Here is a 26,380-nt window from a genome sequence, read left to right on the forward strand (position 1 = left end):
AACTTATGTTCCATTTTGCAGTGCACGCCCATCTCTATCGATAGGACTTTACTGGGAAAAAGCGCTATCCAGAAGTTCCTAGAAGAAATCGCAGTATCTGGTTCAATGGATACCTCATGCTTTCCAGATATCAGAGCGGGTAAGATTGCTAAAATCGGTTCGTGCAAACAGAGGTTAATTTACTTACCGTACTGACAACAGCTTACTGTACTTACTGCGCATACTGTACTAACAAACGCTTCCAAACGGGATCATAGAATACACTGACGGAGCTGGACATGCGGTCGAGGCTGTCGACAGGTAATACTAAGTTTCAACAATACGGCCTTCATCTTCATTTAAAGCGGAAAATCTGTTCTGCAGGAAAGTACTGAATTCCTCTACTTTCCCTCTTAATACTAACTCGTTAATAGACTTCAACTTCACTAATTTCCTCCGTTGCTTTTCAAATATAAGCTAATGCGAGACCTTACCATTCTGTGGTCGCTACAATGGACCTTACCGAGGACCTCCACATCCTCTACGATGCCAGGGTGTGCACACAGTATGAAGTCTATTTCATTTTTAGTCTCACCATTGGGGCTCTTCGAGGTCCACTTCCTGTTGGCTAGTCTGTGCAAGAAAGTATTCATGATCCGTAAATTATCTCTGTCTGCAAACTCTACTAATAACTCTCCCCTGCTATTCCTAGAACCTATGCCATAGTTACCTACCTCCTGGTCTCCAGCTTTCTTCTTGCCTACCTTCGAATTGAAGTCGCCCATGAGTACACTATACCGTGAATTTACTTGTGTCATTGCCGATTCCATGTCTTCATAGAAGCTTTCAACGATCTGGTCATCATGCCTTGATGTACGTGCTTGGGCCTGCACCACCTTGTACCCAGCTTGTACCTCTTATTAAGTATAATTACGATAGCTGCCACCCTCTCGTTAATGCTATAAAACTCCTGCATGTTGCCAGCTATATCGTGATTGATCAGGAATCCCACGCCTAGTTCTCGTCTGTCTGCTAATCCACGATAGCACAGTACGTGCCCTCCCTTTAGTACTCTATACGCCTCATCTGTCCTAAGCTCACTGAGCCCTATGACATCCCATTTCATACCGGCTAATTCCTCCAACAGCACTGCTAAACTAGCCTCACTGGATAAGGTTCTTGCGTTAACCGCTGCTAAATTCTGATTCCAATGGTGGCCTGTCCAGAGCCAATGAATCTTAGCACCCTCAGCTGCTTCACAGGTGTGACCGCCGCCTTGGTCAGTTGCTCCGCAGCCGCGCACACAGCATGCGCTCAGAAATTCTATAGCGAATGCTAAAGTACATCACTACGAGGATGTTTTCAAATATATAGCCAAATGCAACGGACAGAATGCACTTCAAAACACGGCGCAATTTGGCAGCACATTGACACAATATTTTAGATAGGCATGACGCAAGTACGAGGCATACTTTCTCCTATACTTCCAGATTCGGCCTACATAGTGGACTAGTACAGGACTGTTTCGCTCAAGCTTTCACTCGCGCTTTTAATTCCCTTCCTCAGGAGACTGCGGGTTTTCTTCCTGTAGTGGGTTCGACTCTTCTTCCGCGTTCTACTGAGGCTTCTCTTCCGTACTCTGTTCTGGCCCAGCTTCCTATTCGTAATGCTCTCTGTGTTTTTGCTCATTATTTTAGCTGTTCCTCTTTTCCTGTCGTTAGCGCGTTTGTTGCGAACAAATTTAACGCCAGCTCGCTCATGACGACTCCATTTATCGTGTTTTCCTTCTCGGCGTGCGCTCTTCTGATTGCTCTTTCGTCTCGAAAAGGAGTCCTTACTGAACGCTAGAATCGTTCGTCTGAACTTTTTTTTCACTTTTCTGCGATGTTCGTGCAGCTGGCTTGGACTCGACTCAGCTGTCTTCAGCTTAGTACTCTTCCTGGCCTTTCTTCGAGGCCTGTCCCGTTCGAATCCACCTGTATCGGTGGTGCTTGATTTGCTTCTCTTTCTTTTTACTTTCCTCCAAACTTTTCGACAGGCGAAGACTGGTTGCTTTTCACTTGCATCATCCGAGATGGTTTCTAGCGATGAAGCCAATAATTTAGTTCCTTTCGGTTCGTCCTGTCCTGAACTTCCACTTCCTTCCGATATCTTCTTCTTTTTCTTCTTTATGACTTTTACTCGGGTAGCGTGTTGAGGGAACAGCTCACTAGAGGTTGGAGACTCATTCTGCTCACTAATGCTCAATATTGCTTCCTCCGTTACCTGCTTCACTTTGTCAGTTTCGGAGCTGTCGTCGCAAGGCTTTCTCTCATTCGGTTGCATTGCTTGTTCTGCACTTTCGCCTTCCTCAGCGGGAAAAGTTCCCTTGCCGTCCTCATAGGCCAAGTCCTCCTCGAAGCTCGAGATTTCACTAGAAACGGTTTCCGGGTTTTCTCTGAGTGCGCTGTCCTCTGCTATACTACGCCGGAGCTTTCATGCTCTTTGACATTTGATCACTCTTCCTCAAGGACCCTGCGGCAGATGTCAGGTGTGCAGCGTTGTGGTTTGTCGCTGGAGCTCCAGCTTACTTCCTCATTTTCAGGCGACTGCCTTAAAGTGCCCCCTGACTGAAGCATCAGATTAGCCTTGTCCTCAGTGCCTACTACCTCGGTAGCAGCTACGCTTTCACTTTCCTAAGGAAGCGACACTCGGGTCTAGCCTTCATTCTCTGTAATTTCAGTTGCAGGAACTGGCTGTTCCACAACCAAGCTCTGACCTGTGGAGCTAGCTACAACCTCTTCTGTGGTTTCTAGAGAATCAATCTCTCCGATGTTCCATCCGATATCTGGGGCGTTAAGCTCAACTGGCTTCCTGGCTTTCCTCAAACGGCGAACTTCAGCAAGCTTCCTCTGAAGATTGCCATCTTCCTTTCATGAGCCCTTCTGGCCTCTTCCTTCGTTCTCTCTTTTCTTCACGTTTCCTTTGCCTCGCTTTCTCAGCGGCTTCTCTAGCACGCTGTCTTTCTCTCTCAGCGGGTTCTTCTTTTCTCTGTCATCCTCTCACTCTTTCTTGTCTCTTTTGCCATTCTCTTTCTCTCTTTTCGAGCTTCCCTATCTTTCGAGCTCCCTATCAGCCTTGTCCCTCTCCTAGTCCACCCATTTTCGCATATCGGTTCCGGTAAATTTGGGTGCCAGCCACTACTTGGATGCCAGCCACTATTTGCAGACAGAACTGTTCAAGGCAAAGGATATCTCTACACGGTAAACCTCACTAACCACTTCAGCGCGGCACCTCATAGTATGGCTTTGTTGCTGAGCACTAGACTGCGTAAATGCCTTCTGACACTTTCTTCGTTCTTTGCATTTAAAAACACCAAACGTACTGTCGCGGTCGCCAGAATAACAATGTCACCATTTCACGCACTTTAGCGTGCGTTCCCAGACCAGCTACCAAGTGGCAAGAGGTTTTAGAGCGCAGCTCTTAAGGCACGAACACACTAGCGGCAAAGCGCGCGGCATGCCGCTGGCGGCGCCATCCCCGCCGCGAAAGAGACGGCCACACTCGGCGGCAAAGAGTCGCCGCCGCGCAAAGCTCCCTTCGTGACAAACCGGTCGAGGTTCACGATTCTGAAGGAGCGCGCGCGGCACCGCCGCAGCCGCTGGCATGTAACTTCAGTAGGAGCCGAGAGGTGGCGACACAGACGCTCCCCACGTGACAAAGCCGGGCGCCCCTTATTGGTCTGCCCGCTCCGCGGCACGCGGCAAGCCGCCGAAAATGGCTCCTCGACCCATTCGCTGCGCGGCAGATCAACCCGCCGCCGCGGCAATTTTCGCGGCAAGCGGCTTACCGCCGCCGGCGTGCCGCGCGCGTTTTTCCGCCAGTGTGTCCGTACCTTTAGGCGCCAGTCCCTGCGTTTCGCGGTGTCTCCGTCGCCGTTGTCCGTTCTAACCGGCAGTGGACACCCTTTAAGCTGCGATGGAGCTGGAGCTTGGAAAGCAGAAAGTAAAAGCTCAACCTCCTCCCCTCCTTAGCAATCGGCGCATCACTGGGGGCCGCAGCTGTCTATAGCAACCGTGACGTCACGCAGTAGCGGTAGAACGAGCGCGCGCGTCGGTGGTGGCAGCTACACCGCGGCTCCTTCGCCAGACGTCTCGTTGCAGTCGAGTGTGTGAGACGCATGGCTCCGAAGCGGCCCAATGATTCCGCGCCAAGCGGTTCGGAGAAGTGGCAGTGGGTTGACCACAAGGCTTTCGCCAAGCACACTTTAGAATTTCCAAAGTGTCTTCGGTATTTTTTTGAGGAAAGGAAATGCGCAGTATCTGTCTCCCACTGCTGCGAAGCCAATAGAGCGGGGGCTTGGAAAGCAGAGGGTAAAATTTGTGAATTGATTTTTGAGAAAACCAAATGCACAGTATCTGTCTCACACATCTTGGTGGACACCTGAACAAGAGGGAAGGCGCATAACTGCCCTCTTGGAACAGTGGACATTTCAATTGTGTTTTAAGCTATGTGGCGGTAGGGACAGATGTGCGCTGCCTGCTTTGACATTGACAACGTTGTGCCAGAAACACTGCCACCTGCCAGGTTGGCTGGGTGGGTGGGGACTTTAATGTAGATATAAAGACAAACGGAACTTATGCGGGAGAACATCCCGTTCCTCTAGCTCGTAATGGCTCCCACAGCTGTGACAACCTCGAAAAATACTTGCCAGACCTCGTCTTTGAGAACCAGGCATTGGTGCAGCAAGTCGAGCATATATCCATTTCTCCGCCCGCAAAGCTTCCTTCATGACAAGCAAGAACTGTTAGTGGTGCGTTTGTTCAAGAAGGAATATGTGTGAAAAATAACAAGTCGTCTGTAATTGTAAATACATGTCTTGCTCGAATTCTTTGTCTCAATCTATCGAAAATCTGCAACAGCTTATGAGCTGCGCTCAAATTTCGCATTAGGAAGTAACGTAATCATCAGCAATTTCTTTGGTGGATTGGTGCCCAGCTTTCTTTGTCTTTCTTTTTCCCTTTTCCTTCATCCTTTTCATACCTTTTCCTTTTCCTACTAGCGCGGCGTTTAACATTATCTCTTCCACACTTATTCCACCACCACCACCACCAGGGCTTACGAGGCTTACGAGGGCTTACGAGGCCACCAGGGCTTACGAGGTAATGAGGCCGCTGACGCGGCTGCCCGAGCGCTTACTCACCGGGCTCCTCATCCCAGCTCTTCTGGCTCGGAGACTAACCAGCCGCTGCTGCGATTCAGGGAAATATTAACACATTATAGCGACAACCACCGCCTTTTCCCGGCCCCTGCAAAAGGGCTGAGTAAGACGGAGGAGCGAACTTTAAGGCGCCTGCAGACAGGTACTCTACTCTGTCCTGCAATAATAAAACATTACGATCCTAACACGGATGGGCGATGCCCACACTGTGGGGAGACCTGTGATATCTTCCACATGGTGTGGGCATGTACTCAAAATCCCCACCTCCCCCCTTCCCCTACCCCTTCCAGAGAGGCATGGGAGACTGCCCTCCTCAACTGCTCCTCGCTTGAGTCCCAAAGGGCTCTGGTGAAACGGGCGAGAGACGGGGCCTCGTCGTGCGGTGTCCCGGACTAGGGACGCCGACCATGTAGCGGGGCCACTCTGTGGCTCCCAAACTCTTTTTTTACAATATAAAAGTTTTCACCACCACCACCACACTTATTACTGGGCTCTGTCGAACGCCTTGCTCCAGGCATTTTTCGGGGTATTTGCCACTGGTGCTACACACCGGCCCAGGATCCTGTTCTCTCACTTCGCTTCTCTTACTGTCCCCTATTTTGCAGCTGTCGCCCATACGTGATCCTTTTCTCCTTCATTTATACCCGCTCCTATGCCTCCTGATGCCACCATAGATAATTTTAGTTTTCTCCGGATTAACAGCTGCCTCTGGAGTCATTTCCTCTCTTCTTTGTTTTCTATGGCGGCGGTGGCGGACTCTTACGTAATCGGTGGTGAGGTTTCCGATCTTCCTAGTGGGGTTGCCACCTTCTCAGCTCAATCCCATCCGCGCTCGCTGGCCCTTACGCGGGATCCTCCTTTTAAAGTGTTTCTTATTTGCGCCTCAGGATTCGTTGTGGCGGTGCTCTGCACCTCCCGATTTGCTTGCTTCTTCTTTGTCGCGGTTTACTGCCCGCCGCGTGCCATGAAATGAAAGAAGTGGTCGCCTCGGTGGCCGGCCATCCCATCGTCCTTGTCGGGGACTTCCACGCCAAGCATGAATTGTGGGGTGCCTGCACCCTCCAATTCACGTGCCTCAAAACGCATCCATTTCGCCCTGGCTCACCAACTGACTGTTTTAAATAATCCTACATATGATTTCCCCGGGTTGCTGCGCAGATTTGCGCTCCTCCGACGAACTTGAGACCACACACAACCGGTTCCACGACCAGCTTACCAGGCTGATTGAGCGCCACAATATCACCGTAGTAAGTGCTCCGGCTCCTAAGCCATGATGGTGCCTTGAGCTCGCCGTCGAGCGGAGCCGCGTTCTAGACTAGCGCCGGCGATTCCAGCGTTGCTCAGACCCGTCGATGCACCCCGTCTATGGCAGCGTGTTTCAGGCGGCACTTGTCGGTTACCGTAGCAGAATCACAGACCCGAGGGGTTCGGTGTTGCGTCAGGCCTGTCATGATGCGTCTCGCAGAAACATTTTCTGCCCACCCTTTCAGACGGCATTCGCCAAACTGCGCGCCCCCATATTCCTGCCACATCTGGATATCGCAGGCGTCGTTGGGACCACTTCTTTACTCGAGCCGGAGGCACTTTTGTTGCACACAGGTTGCCTTTAACAATTTTTGAAGGATTCACCATTACACGCGTCTATCCATGCATCCGTCGAGCCCCTTATCATCCTTCTGTACCGCCTTACGTCCTGTTCTTGTGCAACGAGCTGAATGGCGGACGGACGGACGGACGGACGGACGGTTGGATGGATGGATGGATGGATGGATGGATGGATGGATGGATGGATGGATGGATGGATGGATGGATGGATGGATGGATGGATGGATGGATGGATGGATGGATGGATGGATGGATGGATGGATGGATGGATGGATGGATGGATGGATGGATGGATGGATGGATGGATGGATGGATGGATGGATGGACGGACGGACGGACGGACGGACGGACGGACGGACGGACGGACGGACGGACGGACGGACGGACGGACGGACGGACGGAAAGTGTAACTCCTTAGTGTAACGGCAAGTGTAACTCCTTAGTGTAACGGCAAGTGTAACTCCTTAGTGTAACGGCAAGTGTAACTCCCTTCCTTAACTCCTCGTATGACCGACACCTCGACCCGCAGTTCCTCGCGCCATATGGCACTTCCTCCTCTTCTCTTTTGTGCGCCAGTTTCGTGTGCACCCGGGCCTCCCGACCTGTCCGACAGGCGCAACACTCCGGTGCCATCGCACCACATATCACTTTTTTGCTTGCCCACGTGAAATCACACCAAGACACGCACGAACGGGGTAATAAATATAGTGTCGTGTGTTTAGGCTAAGATCAGGATTACACTTGCCTCTAAGTTGATATTAATACATATAGCAGGACATCATGTGCCCTGTTTAGCCCCATAAGATGCAAAGAACCGCTAAACAGACTACATTTATGGTTATATAGATGCAGATGAGTCGTTTGTGGGCCTATAGGGTCCATAACATCCCATAAATCATTCGTATGGGCAGCACACGAATGCTAATGGTTTTTAGACCGGGTCGTCATTTCTCGCCCACCCTCAAGAAAGTGCAGAAACGGACCGCATGGCAAAGATAGACAAGAGAGAACAGATAAAGGTATTATTCGGCATCAAGCTTTGTCGTGGTTGCATCCCTGCAACCCATTTGATATTAGTTCTTACCGCTTTTCTTCAGAGCTTGCTTCCGCCATTATGTGAACTCGGCATCACGAGCTTACGAACCGCAGTAGTCAAGGGGAGACCCGCTTTATGTTGACCAAGCCTCTTCGCGAAATACATGGTCTGTTCTGAAAGTAGTAGGACTCATTTTTTTAAACAAAATTTATTCAGGAGAATAGTACAAACGATTAAAATTTTTCAAGGCAGCACCCTTCCGCACCTACACGCTGCTGCCAATGAGTTTTACAGTTTTCGTACACCTCCAGGGACGCCTGGACCGGAATGCTGTTTAGCTCCCTCGTCACGGCGTGTTGAACCACCTCTGCCGATCCGTGATGTTCCCCCTGGAGCGTCGATTTCGTTCTCGGGAATAGAAAAAAGTCTGGCGGGGCTGAGGCAGCGTTTGCGTCTTGTGGTGGCAAAAAAATCGGGGTCCTCATTCACATTATGAAGAAGATCCTACCGGTTGGCCTTTCCCTCCTCTGACAACACTCCCGGCACAACTTCGCGCACGCTTTCCTGATGGATACGTTTTCTGTCACGATCTCAAAAACTTGGGTATGAGGAATGCTCAAGTCATCAGCAATAATTCTGATACTCATTCTACGATCACTGTTAAGTAAATGTTTTACTCTCTACACATTTTCGTTGGTCTTGCTGGTCGAAGGGCGTCTGGAGCGGTCGTCTTCCTAAACTCTTTCCTTACCTTCTCGGAGCAGCTTGTGCCACACAAAAAACACCTGATCTACCCATGGAAGCGTCACCGTAGGCCTCCTTAATCATGCTGTGAGTCTCTTTTCCCGTTTTACCAAAATTTACTCAAAATTTGATCGCGTATCGCTGATCCAGTAAACGCTCGATGATTCTGCGTGACGAGACGTTTCTACAGGGGTTCACAGTACAAGCGACCTCCTCTCTTCAACGGCCGAGGGCCGACTGCTGATTTTCCCCAGTATTCCCAATATCCCCCTTCAACGATCCTGCACACGCAGACCACCTCTCGTCCGCCCGTTCGCCCAGAAAAAAACCAGTCCTACTTCTTTCAGAACAGACCCTGTATACTAGATATGCAGGTAATACTTTATGCTAAGCATTGCATTATCATATCAAGTTATGCCTACGTTGAAAGTTCGACAGAATTTCATAGTGGGGTGGTCCAGTCGGTGTGGAATATTTGCCCGGCTTGCTTTAACTTGCCTAACTTGCTGTCGCAATGATTTTTTTTCGTTTGTATCTCACTGATGCAGGGCTCTTCCACTTGAAGGAGGTCCTTTCTACGGAGAAGGAAGCCGAGCATGTGCTGCACAAAGCTACTCCGCAGCAGCAGAAAGGCAATACCAGTAGCCAGCTGTCGACGTTGGCAGTTCTGCAGTCGTCAAGCCGCCAGGTCGAAACGCTGGCGACTCAATCGCCATCAAGCAGTGAGCTTGCAACTATGGCAACTCTGTCTATGCCAAGCAGCGAGCTCACGACGTTAGTGATTTCGTCACCATCAAGCAAGCAGGTTAAGACACTGGCGACTGCGTCTACGTCAAGCAATAAGTTCATGACGTTAGTGACTGCGTTGCTGTCAACCATCCAGCCCAACACGATAGCGAGTCTGCTACGGTCAAGCACACAGCTAACGACGTTAGCAACTCCGTCATCGTCAAACAGCCAGCTTACACCGGTGGCGACTCCTTCGCCGCCAAGCACACAGCTCAGGACGTTCGCGACTCTGCCGCCGTCAGGCACCCAGCCCACGGCCTCAACGACTCCGTCGCCTTTAAGAACCCAGATGACAGCGTTTGCGACTCCCTCACTGTCAAGCACTCAGATCACGTCGTTATCAACTCCCTCGACGTCAACCACCAAGGTCCCAACGTCAGCGGTTCCATCACTCTCAAGCACCCAGCACACGTCTTTAGCGGCTCCTTCGACGTCAACCGCCCAGACCACGACGTCAACGACCGTGTCGGTATCAAAAAGCCAGCTGGCGTCGTTAGCTACTTCCTCGGCATCAACCAGCAAGATCACTACTTTACCGGTTTCGTCGCCGACAACCAACCAGCCCACAACTATGGCGACTTTAAGTAGCAAGCTCAAAACTCTGGAGACTCTCTCGTCAACCGCCAGCCAGCTCCCAACACACACAACTTCGTTGACGTCAAAGAGCCATCCCACGGCGGTAGCGACCCCCGCTTCGTCGAGCAGTCACATCCCAACAACCCTGGCGGCTTCATCGGCCACAGCTAGGGTCACCAATTTGCCTACTAGTAAGGTCCTCCCCACGACCAATCACTTCTCTAGACGACAAGCGCGCATTCGCATAAAACCAGCTTTCTCTGTCCTAAGCCCACCCATGAATGCTCCCAATACGCTAAGAGCAATGCATAAACGCTTTGCCTATCTCTCTCGCGAAGAAAAAATTCTACGATTCGCTGTTCAGTTTTCAAAACTGCAGAGATCAGGGAGTAGTGGCATTCTTAAGAATGAATATTATTGCCCATATGTCACGCTGCACCAGCTAATGAAAGTGCATGGTGACCTGCGTTAGCCGGTGATTAAAGCTGCAACTTTTTCGCCTTACTTATTTTGAAATGAATTTAAGCGCACAAGAACACGCACACAAGAAGAGGAAACACACAGGACAGCGTGTTCTTGTGCGCATAAATTAGTTTCAAAATAAGCTATGCACCATCTAGCCTAAACAGAAGTTTTGTTAAATTTAGCGTTACTGACGTTTGCAACGTAAATTTCGCCGTTTGTGATTATTTAAAAGAAACGCTTAAAGAACTAAGCGCACTGCTTATCTTTCAAGCACTCTATTTTCTGGCAGTTATGTTTCCTATGAAAAGCAATGTTAGCCGTGACATCAACAAAAATTCAGGGGGCACTTTGACTGTCTAAAGTGGGTAGAGGCGGAAGCGTTTTCCGCACCACCTTCGCTGTTTCTGTGGCACTGGTGGCGTCACATATATTTGAGTACTAATTACTAAGTGATGGCAAATCACTAATTAATTGTTAGTTACTGATTAACGCCTGAATACTAATTAACTGCTAATTAATGACGCTTACGCTTCGCCTTTAGGAGTGGAACGCGACAGCGCGTTGTAACGCTGCCAGGGAGTCCACGGAACGCCACCACCAGTTCGGCGCGATGCCTTGCCCTTTGAACGCAACGCTTTTTGAGGAAAGGAAATGGCGCAGTAATTCTCTGTCATCTCGGTGGACACCTGAACCGCACCGTAGAGGAAGGGAGCTGGGAGTGAAAGAAGATAGATAAAGAGGAGCCGTAATGAAGAAAATGAAAATTGTATTTGAGGAGAGGAAATTACGCAGTAACTGTCTCACATATCCCGGTGGACACCCGTCGAAATTCAGGGGGGCACTTTTTTTACCTAAAGTGTGGTCACTGATGTGTGGTTAAGATGTTAAGCTTCGCCCCTAAGAGTGGAACGCGACAGCGTCTTGCAACGCTGCCAAGGAGTCCATAGAACACCATCGCCCATTCGGTTCTACGCCTCGCTCGTCGGTAAGTTGGTTTTTGAGGAAAGGAAATGTATCTGTTTCTCATTTGTCGGTCGACACCTAAACCTCGCCGGAAGGGAATGGAGGAGGATGAGAGTGAGTGAAGACACCGTATTCACTAGACGCGCCTTTGTTCATTCCAAACCATCGAGCTGGCATGGCGGAGTGGATAGCGTGCTCGTCTCTCACGCCGAAGATCGGGGTTCGATTCCTGAGCTCGACCAATTTCTTAATCGCTTTTATTTATTTATATGGCCTGACTAGTAAAGCTAATTAGGCTAATTGGGTAATTAAGCAATTAACTAAGCTCAGTCCCACTTACTTGGAGCATCACTATACGATCCCTTCAATTGGTTGTATGGTTACTAGCCAAAGTGCAATTGGCCCCGTTTGAAATTCGTGCACTGTGACGTCACGACCGTTTCCACCAATTGAAAAGCGTGACATTTTCTGTCGACAACTGGTGCTTACAACGACGAGACATTAATGGCTTCCGCCTTAAAAAAGAGGACGATAGCAGAGTAAACAGAGAACAAACACTTCTTGACGATAATAGCGGTTGAAATAAAGACGAGAAAACCGGCATGGGCAAGACAGCTTATGCGCAAAGCTGATAGTCACTGGTGCCTCGATGTAATGGAGCGTAGTCCAAGAGCAGGCAAGAATAGCAGGGGCTGGCAGCCTGTTGGGATTAGGTGAAGACAGCTTGCGCATAGCTGTGTTAATTGTAGACTAGGGAGAGACGCCTTTTTCATGTAGTGAACGCAGTTTGGTGATAATTCACTGATTCAGTCTTTACTTCAACCCTACGGAGGTCTAAAATAATTGCCCGATGTTCGGATGACGACAAAATTATGCAGTGGGCAGAAGTAAAGAACCGTGATGATTGGCAAGATCAGCGGTCATGTTTTCGAGATCAGTAAAGAGGACATGCTGGCATTGGGCAAGTTTAAGAGCAACGAGAGATGGCAAATTTACACTAGCCGGCAGAGGGGTCACAGCGTTACTCTTTTTAAGCTCGAAATACGGGAGGCAAGAAGGATTTTTCTGGAGAAGAAAACTTTGTACCGATCCAGTTTTAATCAATCCGAAAGGTTACACTGGTTGTACGCGCACTTCCAATATTTACTCCAATGAGCTCTCACACTGGCGGATCCTCCATGCATGATGGCGTGGTCTCCCAGATTGCAAAGTGCATCTCCTGTCTTGAAGAAACTTATACTTCACATGACCCTCTCGTCCTTAGTGTCCGAACCTCGACCAAAAGTTTCACGCAAACAAATCATCCTGTAGGCAACAGAGTTGAAATGTTTAGCCGATTTATGCGCTCCTATAACATCAAGGTACAAGACAACGAGAGCCGAAGAACCAAGCTGATAAAATGTGTCGCTTGCCAATCTCCGGTACTTTCGCTCAGGTCGCGAGGAAGGAGGAATTTTGGAGGCATCGAACCGAGATTTTTCGCCATAGTGGAAAGCCGGTCAGAAAGAGAGCTACAAAAGTGCGAGGCAATCTTTGCCATCCAGTGGTGTGAAAAAGCGTTGTAGAAAGTATTTCACCATGTTGAATAGCAAAACTGTTTTCTAATATAACGTGAATTCCATTCAGTCCTATTTGCGGTTTTGAACAAGTCAGGTAAAGCAGCATTACCAACTTGAAAAGACCACCAAGAAGGTCCCTCCAGTCGAGCGCCAATTTCTGCATGCCCCAGATAATGAGTAGTGCGCGTGCAATAGCGCTTGTGGACTCTAGAGTTCCATCATGTTGTCACCTCTGCTTTGGGAAACTGCCAGACGTGCGTTGTCGACAGACGAGGTCCAGGCCCATACTTGCTGCGTGTAGCGACGTCCTGTCGTCTGCTAGTGTCGTCCCATTGCGATGCAACTTGCCCTTATTTTTGAAACGTCTTTCTCAAAGACTTCGCTGGTCTTCTCGCTAAGTTGACGGCTGTTACGTTTCGCCTTCGCCGTGAATTCTCGTAATAAGTGCCCACTTCGATAAGATTATCATTCACAGAACTATGCAGAACCACATTAGCTAAACGCACGAGAACACCAGCTTCAGCACATAGAGCTTATTTGCATGTATAGTGTCGCCTGCTCGGCTGTTATGCTGAGCTAAGAGAGCCCCCGCTTCTTGTCTGTTCATGAAGAGCGGCAGTTATGTTGCCTCAGCAGGACAGCTGGGCAGATGACACGGCCGCTGGTAATACTGCCGCGGCCGCGGAAGCGTTCTTTGTTCAAGCTCGTAATACTGTAGCGTGGCTTTTTGGGCTTGTTGGTACATAATTCCAATACACTGTAGCGCAGCAAAAGACGAGGACACAAGGACGAGGACACAAGAGGACGAGGACACAAGAGGACGAGGACACAAGAGACGTGGTTTTCGTCTCTCGTCTCTTATGTCCTCGTCTTTTGCTGCGCTACAGGAATCGTAATACTGGGCGTATCGCTACAGCAGATTTTCATGGAACGCTTCGCAACCGTCTCACTGACGATATCGCTTAATTGATGATCCTAACGGGGCAGCCCTCACTGTTCCAACAAGATATCAGTGCGCCTTCGGCAAAAGTGCGCTGCTGCTGGCAGGTGCTCCCTTGTACAGGTGTCCTTCACAAGGATGCCACTCCAGAGCACAGCCCGGAACGCGAAGCATACTGAACATCGCTTTTTAAGGCGAAAGCCTTTAACCTCATGCTGTCGTTAGCAATCCGTGTCGGCAGCCGTGTCTGCATCCGTGTCGGCAGCCGTGTCGACAGATGTGTCCGCGTTTTGACGGGTGTCCACCGAGATATGTGAGACAGTTACTGCGTAATTTCCTTTCCTTAAATACAATTTTCATTTGCTTCATTATGGGCCCTCTTTGTCTTCTTTCACTCCTACTTCCTCCCTTCCTGTACAGTGCGGTTAAGGTGTCCAGCGAGATGACGGAGAATTACAGCGCCATTTCCTTTCCTCAAAAAGCGTTGCGTTCAAAGGCCAAGGCATCGTGCCGAACGGATGGTGGCGTTCCGTGGAGTCCCTGGCAGTGCTACAACACGCTGTCGCGTTCCACTCCTGAAGGCGAAGCTTAAGCGCCATTAATTAGCAGTCAATTAGTGCTGAGTGAATTATCAGTAATTAGTCATTAATTAGTAATGTGTCATTACCTCGCCATCAATTACGTGTGACCTCATCCAGTGGTGACGTCACCAGTGCCATATAGGCAAAGTGGTGCGGAAAACGCTTTCGCCTCTACGCACTTTAGACAGTCAAAGTGCCCCCTGAATTTTTCGACAATGGCTCCGATAATTCGGTCACGCTAGACATTCGTTAACCCGAACATTCTGCGTGGCCGCACACCCTGTTGTGCGAATCCGATTTGACGTGAACATCACTGCCCCGTTTATTTCTTCTTTTCCTCTGTGGCCCAAATAGTCAATGCCTCTTCAGCGATGAATGTTAACCAGCTAATTCAGCATTTTAAACGCCGTTTTGAGTTTCCATCTAAATGAAATATTTTTGTGCCTAAACAATACATTCAGACAAAAGAAAGTCTATTTCGTAATTTTCTAGCGCAAGATATGACTGGTCTTCTTTTTCCAGGAAAGTGCAAAATTTCATCCAAAGTATAAAAATTGTTGAAAAACTCAACACCGAAACGCCACGACTTATCAAGTAAACACCCGAAGGATCGGGTAAATAATTTCTACTTCGGAGCCGCCGCGGTGGCTAAGTTGTTATGGCGCTCAGCTAGTGACCCGAAACACGCAGGTTCGATCCTGGCCCCGGTTGTCGAATTTCGATGGAGGCAGAATTCTAGGGGCCCGTGTACAGTGCGATGTCGGTACACGCAAAGAACCTCTGGTGGTAGAAATTACCAGAACCCTTCACTACGGTGTCCCTCATAGCATGAGTCACTTTGGGACCTCAAACCCCAATAAACCAACCAATTTCTACTTCGAAGATGCACATTACGTTTGAAATTTCGAATAAAGCTATGTCACCACTCTTGGTAAATTCTGTCTGCGCAAAAATAGCGACGTGCTACTCATTGTTTCGCGAAATTTTTTTTTCCTACGTACGCTATATGACATAAAAATAACTTATTTTCTAGATAAAGGATGCAAACTCACCTTAAACAAAAAGAAACACAGCTAGTTGGAAGTCACGCTCCGACAGTGCTGCGAACTCGATTTATATAAAATGTGTGCAGAGCGTGTCTAAAGGTTAATCCCGCAGAGTTGGAGATTTTTTTTGTTCTGGTTTCCATTTTGTGACGTAAACCAAGGGGAAGAAAGCAAAAGGTCCTTTGACACCTGTTTACTGCCTGCTCTTCTTGTGTCCTTCCGGTGGGAAAATCAAGCTTTCTGCAAGGATGTTATATATTCGTTCACGCGTATGTAAATTGCGCGCCTGCGTTCATGGCGTCAATGTTGTCCTCGCATGAAACAAGTCTTTCTTCTCTTTTTCTGTGTTTCAGAACGTGGGCGCCGCACACGACCCAACACCAGTAAGTTGCAAAACAAACGTACTTCCGCCTGGATATGCCTTATAGCTGCCCCTGATGGGCGGTTAGAAGTTATTGTATTTCAGAATCATTCTGCACCTGTTGGAAATACCGTATTCTACAACGTTTAGGTCTACTTCAACCTCTTGTATCTGCCACCACGTACGCCGCAGGCAAAAGGGTTTTCATTTAAGCTGCAGCGGATACCCACCAGAGAAAAACAAATCGGTGTGAAGCCAGCCGTTTCAATGAAACTGGATTGAGTGCACACGCATACAGCATTTTTATACCAACGCCGGAAGTGACCTGCTCGGCGTGTAAGGATACAGAGCCGCTTTCATCTTTAGGAAGAAAAAGACATGCAGCTGAAGGCAAAGGGTCGAAGAGGCATTCTGCTATTTCGTGCATTAATTTGTTTCATACATGGATAAATATACAAGGAGCTTTTGTTTAAAAATATCCATATGAACACCGGTTATATGCACTGCAAAGGTTGCTTTCCCTGCATGCTTTTGGAAAGCGCATGCATTTTGGCAACATGTAAGTACATTTTGTCGAGCCCCAGAGCCGATGATAATCGCCTTTTCGAAATTCTAAACGCGACCGGCTGCAAATCTAATTGCCAACAGTTGCCTAGGTGTCATTGTTATAAAGTTAGTCTGAATTTTTTTTACCAGCTTGGTACATAATGCAATTCACCACCTTTCCAGTTTCCATCAAAACTGGTTATACTATGCCACCAAAGCCATATTTTTATACCAAGAAGTGTATTTTTGAAAATTACACGGTCTTCCCTGAAGCAGCTGGTATATTGACCATCAACAAGAAATGCATGGAGTTGTCCTCACTGCCCACTTAAACGACAAAAAGAAACAGAAAAAAGCGAGATCTTCATTTTTATGTTCTTTGAGCCACATCACCCCCCCCCCTCCCCCAAAGGGAAGAAAACACACCGCAGCCATATTTAAACACCTTCAGTAATTTCAGTGCTGCCCCTACAGTGGACCTAGTTAAGCTGATATGATGTTGATGCTGGCTATGAATGCGGCGGACCGCTATTAGAGACATTGGAGGCGCCCTGTGAGCAGCATACTCATTTGTCTCGTTTTGATTTGCGGTGGTGACGTGCAATTCATTCACTAGATTAGAAAGTGGTTTCTCTTGATTGTAAACTAGCAAGCAGTGCGTAATGAAGCAGAAAAAAAAGACCATCTTAAACACTGATATAGTTTCTAACGCGCGACCATTCCTGCTTTACAGTTGAGCCCCTGGAATAAAAAAAAACGCCAAGTAAGTAACATTATAAACCGACAGTCCTTTCAGGACTCTACTGCGACTCCGTGATTGCATCCACAGCCTTGCAGATGATTTGCATTTCACTTTTGGCGTGTTCCCTGTCAAAGTTTGACATGTGCCGCGTATGCAGTGTTTGTACGGTCCCAAGTATCCCATTATCAACGTAGCAAAGTAATTATTTTCTTTTTCAAAACAGAGACGCCGACCAGTAAAATGAAAAATTGTAATTGCGGTTTCGGTGCCCAGTACGGGGGCCTTGTTCACAAATCAGAAATGTATCCCCCCGGCCAGACGGGATCCCGTCACACTCTCGACTTCAGCAAAGTAATTACTTCGAAACCAAAGCTTGCCACAAACAACCGACAAGAGGCTCCAATAGGCTGGTGCTTGGGATAAATTTAACGGGATATCTGCTTGCGAACTACACACGTCTTGTTTTCAGTCAGAAGTGTTGCAAAGCTCACTGAAAAAAGCGCTTTCCTGACGACATCTCTTCCTTCCTTTTTCGCTGATAATGAATATTGGCGGCCTCAATGATCACGCCCCACAAATTCACTGTCTTCTCTTCCGTGACCGAATTATCTGTGAGCGGGATACGATGCTGCTCTTTTTCGGCGGCGGTGGTTTGAATCCCGCTCGGTAGTGAAGTTTTTTCTGCTCGAACCGTTGTCATGACGACGATACTCGACGGCATGTGGCTCACACATAAGTCATGTTTAGAAAAAGAAAACAAAAGAAAGTGCTTTTCTGGAGCCATGCACGTATAGGATGCCTGCTCGAGCACAAAAAGTTCTATAATCAGTGACAACCAGATGCACAATTTGCTATTTTTTCATCGTTATGAAGCAGCTGAACTATTCTCGGATTGGCAGTCGCGGCATACTCTTTCTAACTTTTTTACTTGGCAGCATTGCAAAAATCAAACGTATGAAACTAAACTTTTTATTCTCTTCAAAATACACCTTTCTTTGAAGTCTGTCTCTGGCCCTACTACATGATTATCGACTGAATTATTACTGGTAAAAGAATATTTTGAATTCAGTCACAGCGAAAAGGCCTAAAAAATTGTGGAGATCAGCAAAACAGAACAAAATTAGCGAGAAATATGGTGATTTCATGAAAGCAACACAACTAACTGAACCGTGTGTGTGTCTTTCCTTGGACGTGAGCATATATATGTTGGTTAGTTTATGGGGATTTAACGTCCCAAAGCGACTAAGGCTATGAGAGACGCCGTAGTGGAGGGCGGTGAGCGTCTTCGGGATCCGGCCAGCATCGCGAGCGGTTGCAGCCGCACGCTCTCGTCACCTTCCGCGGCAGGCGCACGGAGATCTGTTGGGCCTCGCCGCTGGACTTCTGGTTCCAGGCAGCGGAGCGAGCGCAGCAAATGCGCGCTCTCCTCTCCTCCCCCAGCAAATGCTCTGGGATGGCTTTGCCCCAAAGAATGCGGCGCGCACGGGAAGACCCGGCCGCCATTGTCGGCGTGTACAAACGTTCTCCGCCTATACCCCCGAAGTCGTGCCCCTGCCCCAGCCGCCAATTCTGAAGCACTTATTACGTAGCCTTCTAATTCCGAGGAATGCCTCGTTGATGTTCTGTAGCTGGCTGGCCATCTCTATGTGTTTATTGCAAGTGTAATAAGTAGCATACAATTGTTCACGCTTTGTCCTCCCTCCCTTTGTTCCCTCGAGCACGAATCCCTCTGCGGTTAGCGAGCGGGAACGCTTTGTCCTCCCCAATATTTCCACAACTCTCAAACCCCACAAGACAACCTAGTCATCGAAAAACGTAACATGAAAATAAATCATGCTATTCTTAGAAATTACTTTGGAAAGATAATGAGAATTGTCAAAGCAAATTTTTGCCTTTGGAACATTGCTTCACAGTGCGGCGTTTAAAAGTGTAACTGATTTGCAGATCTTGCTCCTGACACCACATGCCACACGTTTAGTTCGCTTTATTGGGCTTAGTATTTAAAATCGACTCAGGCTATCAGGCGGGCCGTAGTGTCCAGAAAAATTTGGACACCTGGGATTCCATATCATGCGCTGACATCACACACATTACGGGCCTCGAGCAGTTCAATGGAGGTGAATTACTAGACCACCGCGGCCGGGGTGCCGACACAAGTAACCACACAGCCACTGCTGCGGCTTGTCGCCCGTTAAGCCAGTGAGCCGACAACGGAGGGTGTGTGCCCAACCGAGAGGTTTGAACTGAAATCCATGTATTGGGCGCTGTACCTGCGTGGGTTTCTCATGCATAAAATATGAAAAGCAGTTGTCATTTCTCTGGACCAGAACCTATAGGAAAGGAAGGCTGTAGGCGAAGGGCCTTCACGGTCACTGTCAAAACTTGATTTTGACCAGCACTGCCTTCAGCCTCTTCAAGTGTTCGTCAAAGATCGTCGCGAAGACTTACTGCAGCAGAGCCTAGATAGACGAGGTACATTTGCAACTTAAGGCTGCTATCGCCGAGTCCATAGCTGAAATGTTGCTGGTGCACTTAAAAGCCGAACCGGCATAACTTTGGACTCGAATAACCAGTTCGGCGCAGGCGAGGCCATGATCTCTGTCTTTTTCGTCGACTTCGATCTGCCAGTTTTCGCTTTTGAGGTCGATATTCGAGAAGTACTTAGCGTGGCAGGGTGGCTCGCTGGTATCGTCAATCACTGGGAGGGTGTATGATTTGATTTATTAGGGTTTAACGTCCCAAAGCAACTCAGGCTTTGAGGGACGCCGTAGTGAAGGGCTCCGGAAATTCCGACCACCTGGGGTTCTTTAACGTGCACTGACATCGCACAATACACGGGCTTCTATAATTTCGTCTCCATCGAAATTCGGCCGCCGCGGCCGGGATTGAACCCGCGTCTTTCTGGCCAGCAGCCGAACGCTGTAACCACTGAGCCACCACGGCGGGACCATCGGGAGGGCGTAGACGCCGTTTTTAGTTATGCTATTTACTCAGCGGTAATCGATGCAGAAGCGTACACTTTCGTCTTTCATTTTGCCGAGAACGACTGGTTGTGCAAAATGGTTTCTCCAAGGCTGAATGACGTCATCGCGAATCATTTCATCCCCTTGGTCTCTGATAGCTTTGCGTTCTCGCGATGGCACAGGGTAGGGGCTTTGTTTGAGAGGTCGGCCGTGTCTGTCGGTTATGACGCGATGCTTGGCAATTATCGTTTGTTGGAGATATGGCGAGGATGATAAGTAGTGTCTGTAACCAGGAAACAGACTGCGGATCTGGTCTTCTCTGTGCCTTGGCAGCGCTGGGTTGATGTCGAAAGGAAATTTTTCACCTTGGGGATGCAGGTATTTTCTAGATAAATCAGATGGAGTAAAGGAATATCGTATGTCTGTTGCTTCTCGAAAACTGCATTCGTCGTGCCTTTGTTCAGAGGTCAGCATTCATCGCCAAAGTCTTTCAGTAGCACGCCAGCTATGCCATTGCGGAAATGTACGATGTCTCTTCCGATGCCCATTGTTCGGTCTAGCAACTCCGTGTTCCCCTCGATTTCGGCTTCGATGTTCTTGGCATACTTCTGACAAACGTTGGCCGTGACGCTTGGGCGTGGTGGGACGCTCACTTGTTCAACCAGGATGCCCATGGAAACGCACTTATCCACGTTTGCCATCGAAGGGGTGGCTTCATCCATCGAACGCATGATGAGAGTGACGTCACGGAAACATTGCTGCAGCACTATGAAGGTCACAGGACAAGTATGTCGGTTGACAGTCACTCCTTTTGTGTGCATCGTGCCGATCGTGTTGTAAGGTGGCCTCCAGCAGTGCAGGTTTGCGGACCGTCCGAAATGATAGTAACTTTATTTAGCAAAGCCGCAAACGATTAACTGTTCGACAGAGTTGACCTTTCCTGTGTCCACTAGCGCAGCTACCGTGTGATCGTGGGCAGCCACTTCAAGATCGGGTATTTGTGTCCTTACAGTGCACTTAGGCCTTGCGGTACGGTCTCGGATTTTTGGGGCTTTGACAGTGGCTGTGGCACGTCGCTTTCATCTCGCTAGGCGTCGGCGTCCTTTTCAAGTTGGGTGTGGTCGTAGTCGAGCTTATTTCTGTGCAGCGTCGTCGTCGTTGGTGCGGCTTCTTCATAAACGCGGTGTGGTCATGTGACGCGGTTTGTGGAGGATATTGTTCGTGTAGCCAGGAAACAACCTTAACTCGAAAGGCTGCTCTCTTTACTTTCTCCCATGGGGCTTAAAGTTCTTCTGCAGTGAGCGCTGCGTAGCAGCGGCGTGGTGAACCACAGTGCGCAGATGACTGCGACGGGCACGTTTATGAACGGCTTTGCGGGTATTCGCAGGTCGCGCAGGTTCGCTGTTACTTAACGAGGTCGCTTATCGCGATGTGTCCTCGGTGGATCGGAGAAAAAGCCTTAGAGCCTAGTTCTTCGGTATGGGCAATGCCGAACTATTTGGCCAGCCTCGCCGTAGGGAAGCTGAGCGGACGACGCTGATCGAGGGTCCTAAAAAGGTTTGCTTTCCTAGGCACAGATTATTGAAGCATGAGTGGGCAGGCAGACGACTGGGGTCATTGGCAGAGTACATGAAGCCCTTGTAGTGGGATAAGCTGGCGCTTTTTTCTGCGAACCGCGGCGGCGTACGTCGTGTCGTAGCCTTAGGAGCGCCCAATGCCACCTGATGCTAGGTTGGCGATGGCCGGATTTGGCGCAGTGCTTCACGGACAACTCCACGAATAATCGCCCGCAAGTTCCCGTTTCTCGCACACGTTGAATCCCGGTGGATAACAGACTTGGGCTAGGCGTATCTTTTGATGAACTTGGACGTCACGGGTCTTCTCTATAGTAGAAGCTTCCTGAACGAATTCGGCGTTTTTTGAGGGCTGGGGACGGGGCCAGCCAGCAGTTGCGATTGGACTGCACGCATCATCAACCTTATTTTCTTTTCCGTCGTGACCTCTGGGTCAGCACACTGAAGGAGATTGTATCGGTAGCTAAGTCATCGTCCCGGAAGCCACGGGACATGCGCACACAGTCGGCTTCTGGGGAGAGGAGGTCGCCCTTCTTTCCAGTGGTGGCTATAAAACCAGCGCGCAATAAAGCACGAAGGCTCCTTTGCCCTGCAACCGTGTTGTCATGTTCTATCGACTGTGACAGCCGATACATGGTGTCAGAAGTGGGATGCCACCGACCAACAAGATGGAATTCCTAAAGCCACCGGAGCCGCTGCGTGTGACAGGGGACATCAGCAAGCACTGGGAGCTCTTTAAACAGAAGTTTGAGCTCTTCTTAACTGCATCGGAGCCAACCGAAAAACCTCGACCAGAGTCTGCGAAGGCCGCGCTGCTCTTGAGCATCGCAGGTGAGGAAGGCATCGCAATCTACAACACGTTTACCTTTGCGGATGGCGAGAACAAGCTCGACTATGCGACGGTGGTGAAAAAGTTTGAAGAATACTGTGCTGCCCAACGGAACGAAGTCCACGAGCGGTATATCTTCAGGAAACGGATGCAAGATTCCGGTGAGCCCTTTGAACATTTTTTGCGTGATTTGAAGACTCAAGCCCATTCATGCAATTTCGGCTCATTGACGGAGTCAATGATTAGAGACCAAATAGTTTTTGGCACCAGTGATAGCAAAGTACAAGAGAAGTTGCTCGCAGACAGCCAGCTCACCCTCAAAAAAGCAGAAGGAATCTGCAAAGCCGCTGAGAGCGCAGCTGAACACCAAAAGATATGGAATGAGCGCCAGCAGCAAACGGTGGACTTGGTGCGAAAGGAAAGCCCGTTTTTGGGTAAAGCGCAATCAAAGCAATTCAAGTGCAGAAAATGCGGCCGAACTCATGCGCCGCGAAGCTGCCCAGCGTTCGGACGTACATGCAGAAAGTGTCAAGCAAGGAACCATTTCGCGGTCTGCTGCAAGGCAAATAATCAGGTGGACGCACTGCAAGAATCCGAAGAAGACTTTAACGTACTCGACGTGTCGGTTAGCAGCGTCAGCAGTCGACGTGAATGGACCGTTGAAGTATGCATGAACAGTTTGCTGGTGAAGTTGAAAGTGGACACGGGATCCCAAACTAACCTGTTGCCCTTCGGTCTTTACAGGAAGATGAATCCCAAGCCATCATTAATGCCGAGTAGTGTGATCCTGAGATCGTATGGCGGCGGCATTATCAAACATATGGGTGTCCTCAGAACTCAAGTGGAGCTGAATAACCGAAAGAGCGTTTGCAACTTTTTTGTAGTGCGCAAAGGAAATCAAGCAATCCTTGGTCTTGAAGCAAGCGAAGAACTGGGTCTTCTGCCGCGGGAAGTTCACAACGTAACAGTGAACAGTTCTGATAAAGTCATTCACGATTACCAACACCTGTTCAGCGGCACAGGCTGTGTTCGACGCGAATACCGCATGGCCCTGAGCGAAGGCGCCAAACCTGTTGTCCAAACAGCGAGAGGGGTACCTCTGGCTCTGCGAGAACCGCTTCGGCTAGAACTTGAACGCATGGAAAAGGCTGGGATCATCACAAAAGTCACAGAAGCCACAGACTGGGTGAGTCCTCTCGTTATCGTTCGCAAAAAAGACGGCAATATCCGAGTGTGCATGGACCCTAGAAAGATAAACGAATGCATTAAGCGAGAACACTACGAAATGCCAAGGCGAGAAGATATAGAATCCGAGCTAGCGGGCGCAACAGTGTTCTCCAGACTTGACGCAAACTCGGGGTTCCATCAGATCCCATTGCACGAAGAAACCTCCAGGATTTGTACTTTTGCAACACCGTTCGGTCGATATCGTTTTTTTACGGATGCCTTTCGGTATTTCGTCGGCATCTGAAGTGTTTCAGAAAACACTAAATGAAGTTTTTGAATCTCTTCCCGGCGTGAAAGTGTACGGCGACGACATACTAGCCTGGGGCACTTCCCGGCAGGAGCACGACGTACGCCTTCGGTCAGCTCTGCAAGCAGCTGAGCAGGCCGGTCTCACATTTAATCGTGAGAAGTGCACAGTTGGCGTTCAAGAAATTGAGTTCTTGGGCGACGTTATCAGTGCAGAAGGTATAAAACCGAGCCCTTCACTAGTGAAAAGTATGTTGGAAATGCCCGCCCCCTCTGACAAATCGGGAGTTCTGCGAATGCTGGGGGTCGCAAACTACTTTGCAAAATTTTTACCCACGCTGGCGGAAAGAACGACTCTTCTCAGGAGCCTAATCAGACAAGATGCAGTTTTTGAATGGACAGATAACCATGCGAGTGAATGGAAACTGCTATGCCATAGCATGAGCCAACAACCGCTCCTGTCAATGTTTGACCCCAAAAAACCAACAAAAGTGTCCTGTGATGCATCACAGAATGGGATTGCTGCAGCTTTAATGCAGTGTCATAGCGATTCCTGGAAACCCGTGGCTTATGCTTCCAAAGTGCTCACTGACGCGCAGCAGCGGTACTCTCAAATAGAGAAGGAAGCACTGGCTATCGTATACGGGTGCGAAAAGTTTCACCACTTCGTCTACGGCCGGCAGGTTATTGTGGAAACAGACCACCGCCCATTAGTTGCCATCCACAAAAAAGCAGTTGGCGATATGCCGCCAAGGCTGCAGCGGTTTTTTCTTAGGCTGATGCGTTATGAGATCACAATATTCTTCGTTCCAGGAAAAAAAACTTCTGCTCGCCGACATGCTATCAAGGGCCCCCGCCGAGGACGATAAGAGCATCCAGAGCGATGACGTGGAAGTTCATGCCGTAAGTGTGGTTGGCTCACTTGTCAGCGACGACACGTGGAAGCGACTGGCCGTAGAGACGAGGAACGATCCTTATCTGAGCTCCGTTCTAAAATGCCTAAGTAATGGTATTCCTATCTAAGGGCCGCTGAAGTCAAGCGAGGGCGAACTGTCCGAAGTTAAAGGCGTCCTGCTAAAAGGCTGCAAGGTTATAATACCAACTACTTTACAACGGGAAATGTTAGAAAAAATACATCATGGTCATATGGGCATTAATAAGAACAAACTCAGGGCACGGCGTCTAGTTTTCTGGCCTGGAATGAACTCGGACATTGAGGCGTTTGTCAAGAAGTGTAGCGTATGTATGCAGTACGCCTACAGCCAACCAAGAGAGCCATTGAAAATGCGTCCTGTGCCTGAAAAGCCCTGGTACCGAGTGGGCATCGACATCTTCCAGTATGGTAGGAAATCCTACTTGTGTTTATACGATGCGTTGTCAAACTTCCCCGAAGTAGAACTGCTTAACGACTTGTCAGCGAGGAGCGTCATAGAGTCAACTAGCTCCATTTTTGCACGATACGGCATACCAATGGAGGTATGCACAGACAATGGTCCGCAGTTCGCATGTAACGACTTCGCTGCCTTTGCAAAGCGATATGATTTCAAACACACCACCTCGAGTCCACGATTCCCTCAATCAAATGGTCTCGCGGAGAAGGGTGTGCAAATTGTAAAGCGCATCCTAAAGAAAACCACCGAACTTAAACAAGATTTTTGGTTGGGACTTCTTGCTTACAGGACCACACCTTTAGAGTGCGGTGGAACCCCTGCAGAGATCCTCCAAGGCCGCGAGCTTCGCACCACATTGCCGGACTTGCGCTGTAGTGCCAACTACCAGGTGTACAAGCATCGCCAGACCGAAAGCCTCAAGCGGCCGTTGGCTCCACTGCAGAAAGGTGACGTCGTTCGGGTGATGCAGAACACGTGGTCACCGAAAGCTCGGATCTTGCGTCAGTCCAGGTTTCCCAGGTCGTACGACGTACTCACCGAAGGTGGAAGAGTTCTGCGACGCAACCGGCGGCACCTGCTACCGACCAGTGAACCCTTTGAGCGGGAGCTGCCGGACTTCGTCGACGACGAAAACAGCTCGGACAATTCGGCAACCTCGGCCCGCACTGGTCCACCGCAGTCGCGTACTATCATGCCACAGCTCGGCACAGCGCCTCCAACGCAGGATCCCCCGCGCACTGCCTCGCCAGCACCAGCACTAAGGAGATCAACAAGACAAATAGCACCACCTCGGCGGCTCTCGTACAACAAGGACTTTGTACAGGTGCCCTAAATTTCCAATGCAAGTGAAGTCAACAAGGCGTCTGTGGGAGGGCCATACACCATTCAGATTTGTTTGTAACAGAGTTTTCTTCTCTTTTCCTCTTCTTTCTTTTTTTTTTCCAAACGAAGGAGGATGTATCGGTAGCTAAGTCATCGTCCCGGAAGCCACGGGACATGCGCACACAGTCGGCTTCTG

General features: G+C 49.1%; 1 protein-coding gene across 3 annotated transcripts in view; it reads left to right on the forward strand.

Moving 5' to 3' along the window:
• The window catches only part of LOC149337714 (uncharacterized), a 149,976-nt gene that overhangs the window by 115,415 nt on the left and 8,181 nt on the right, over window positions 1-26,380 (forward strand). For 2 of the 3 annotated variants that reach the window (XM_089553477.1, XM_089553478.1), the window contains 2 exons: window positions 9,113-10,120; window positions 15,837-15,866. In XM_089553477.1, coding sequence (XP_089409603.1) covers window positions 9,301-10,120; window positions 15,837-15,866 — 850 coding nt within the window. In that variant the 5' untranslated portion in view covers window positions 9,113-9,300. Of the gene's footprint in view, window positions 1-9,112; window positions 10,121-15,836; window positions 15,867-17,123; window positions 17,154-26,380 lie in introns of all 3 variants that reach the window. The other variant, XM_089553479.1, reaches the window with a different exon arrangement.

Source organism: Amblyomma mixtum, chromosome 7 (genome assembly GCF_055824585.1).
Source record: "Amblyomma mixtum isolate Tamu chromosome 7, ASM5582458v1, whole genome shotgun sequence".
NCBI lineage: Eukaryota > Metazoa > Arthropoda > Arachnida > Ixodida > Ixodidae > Amblyomma > Amblyomma mixtum.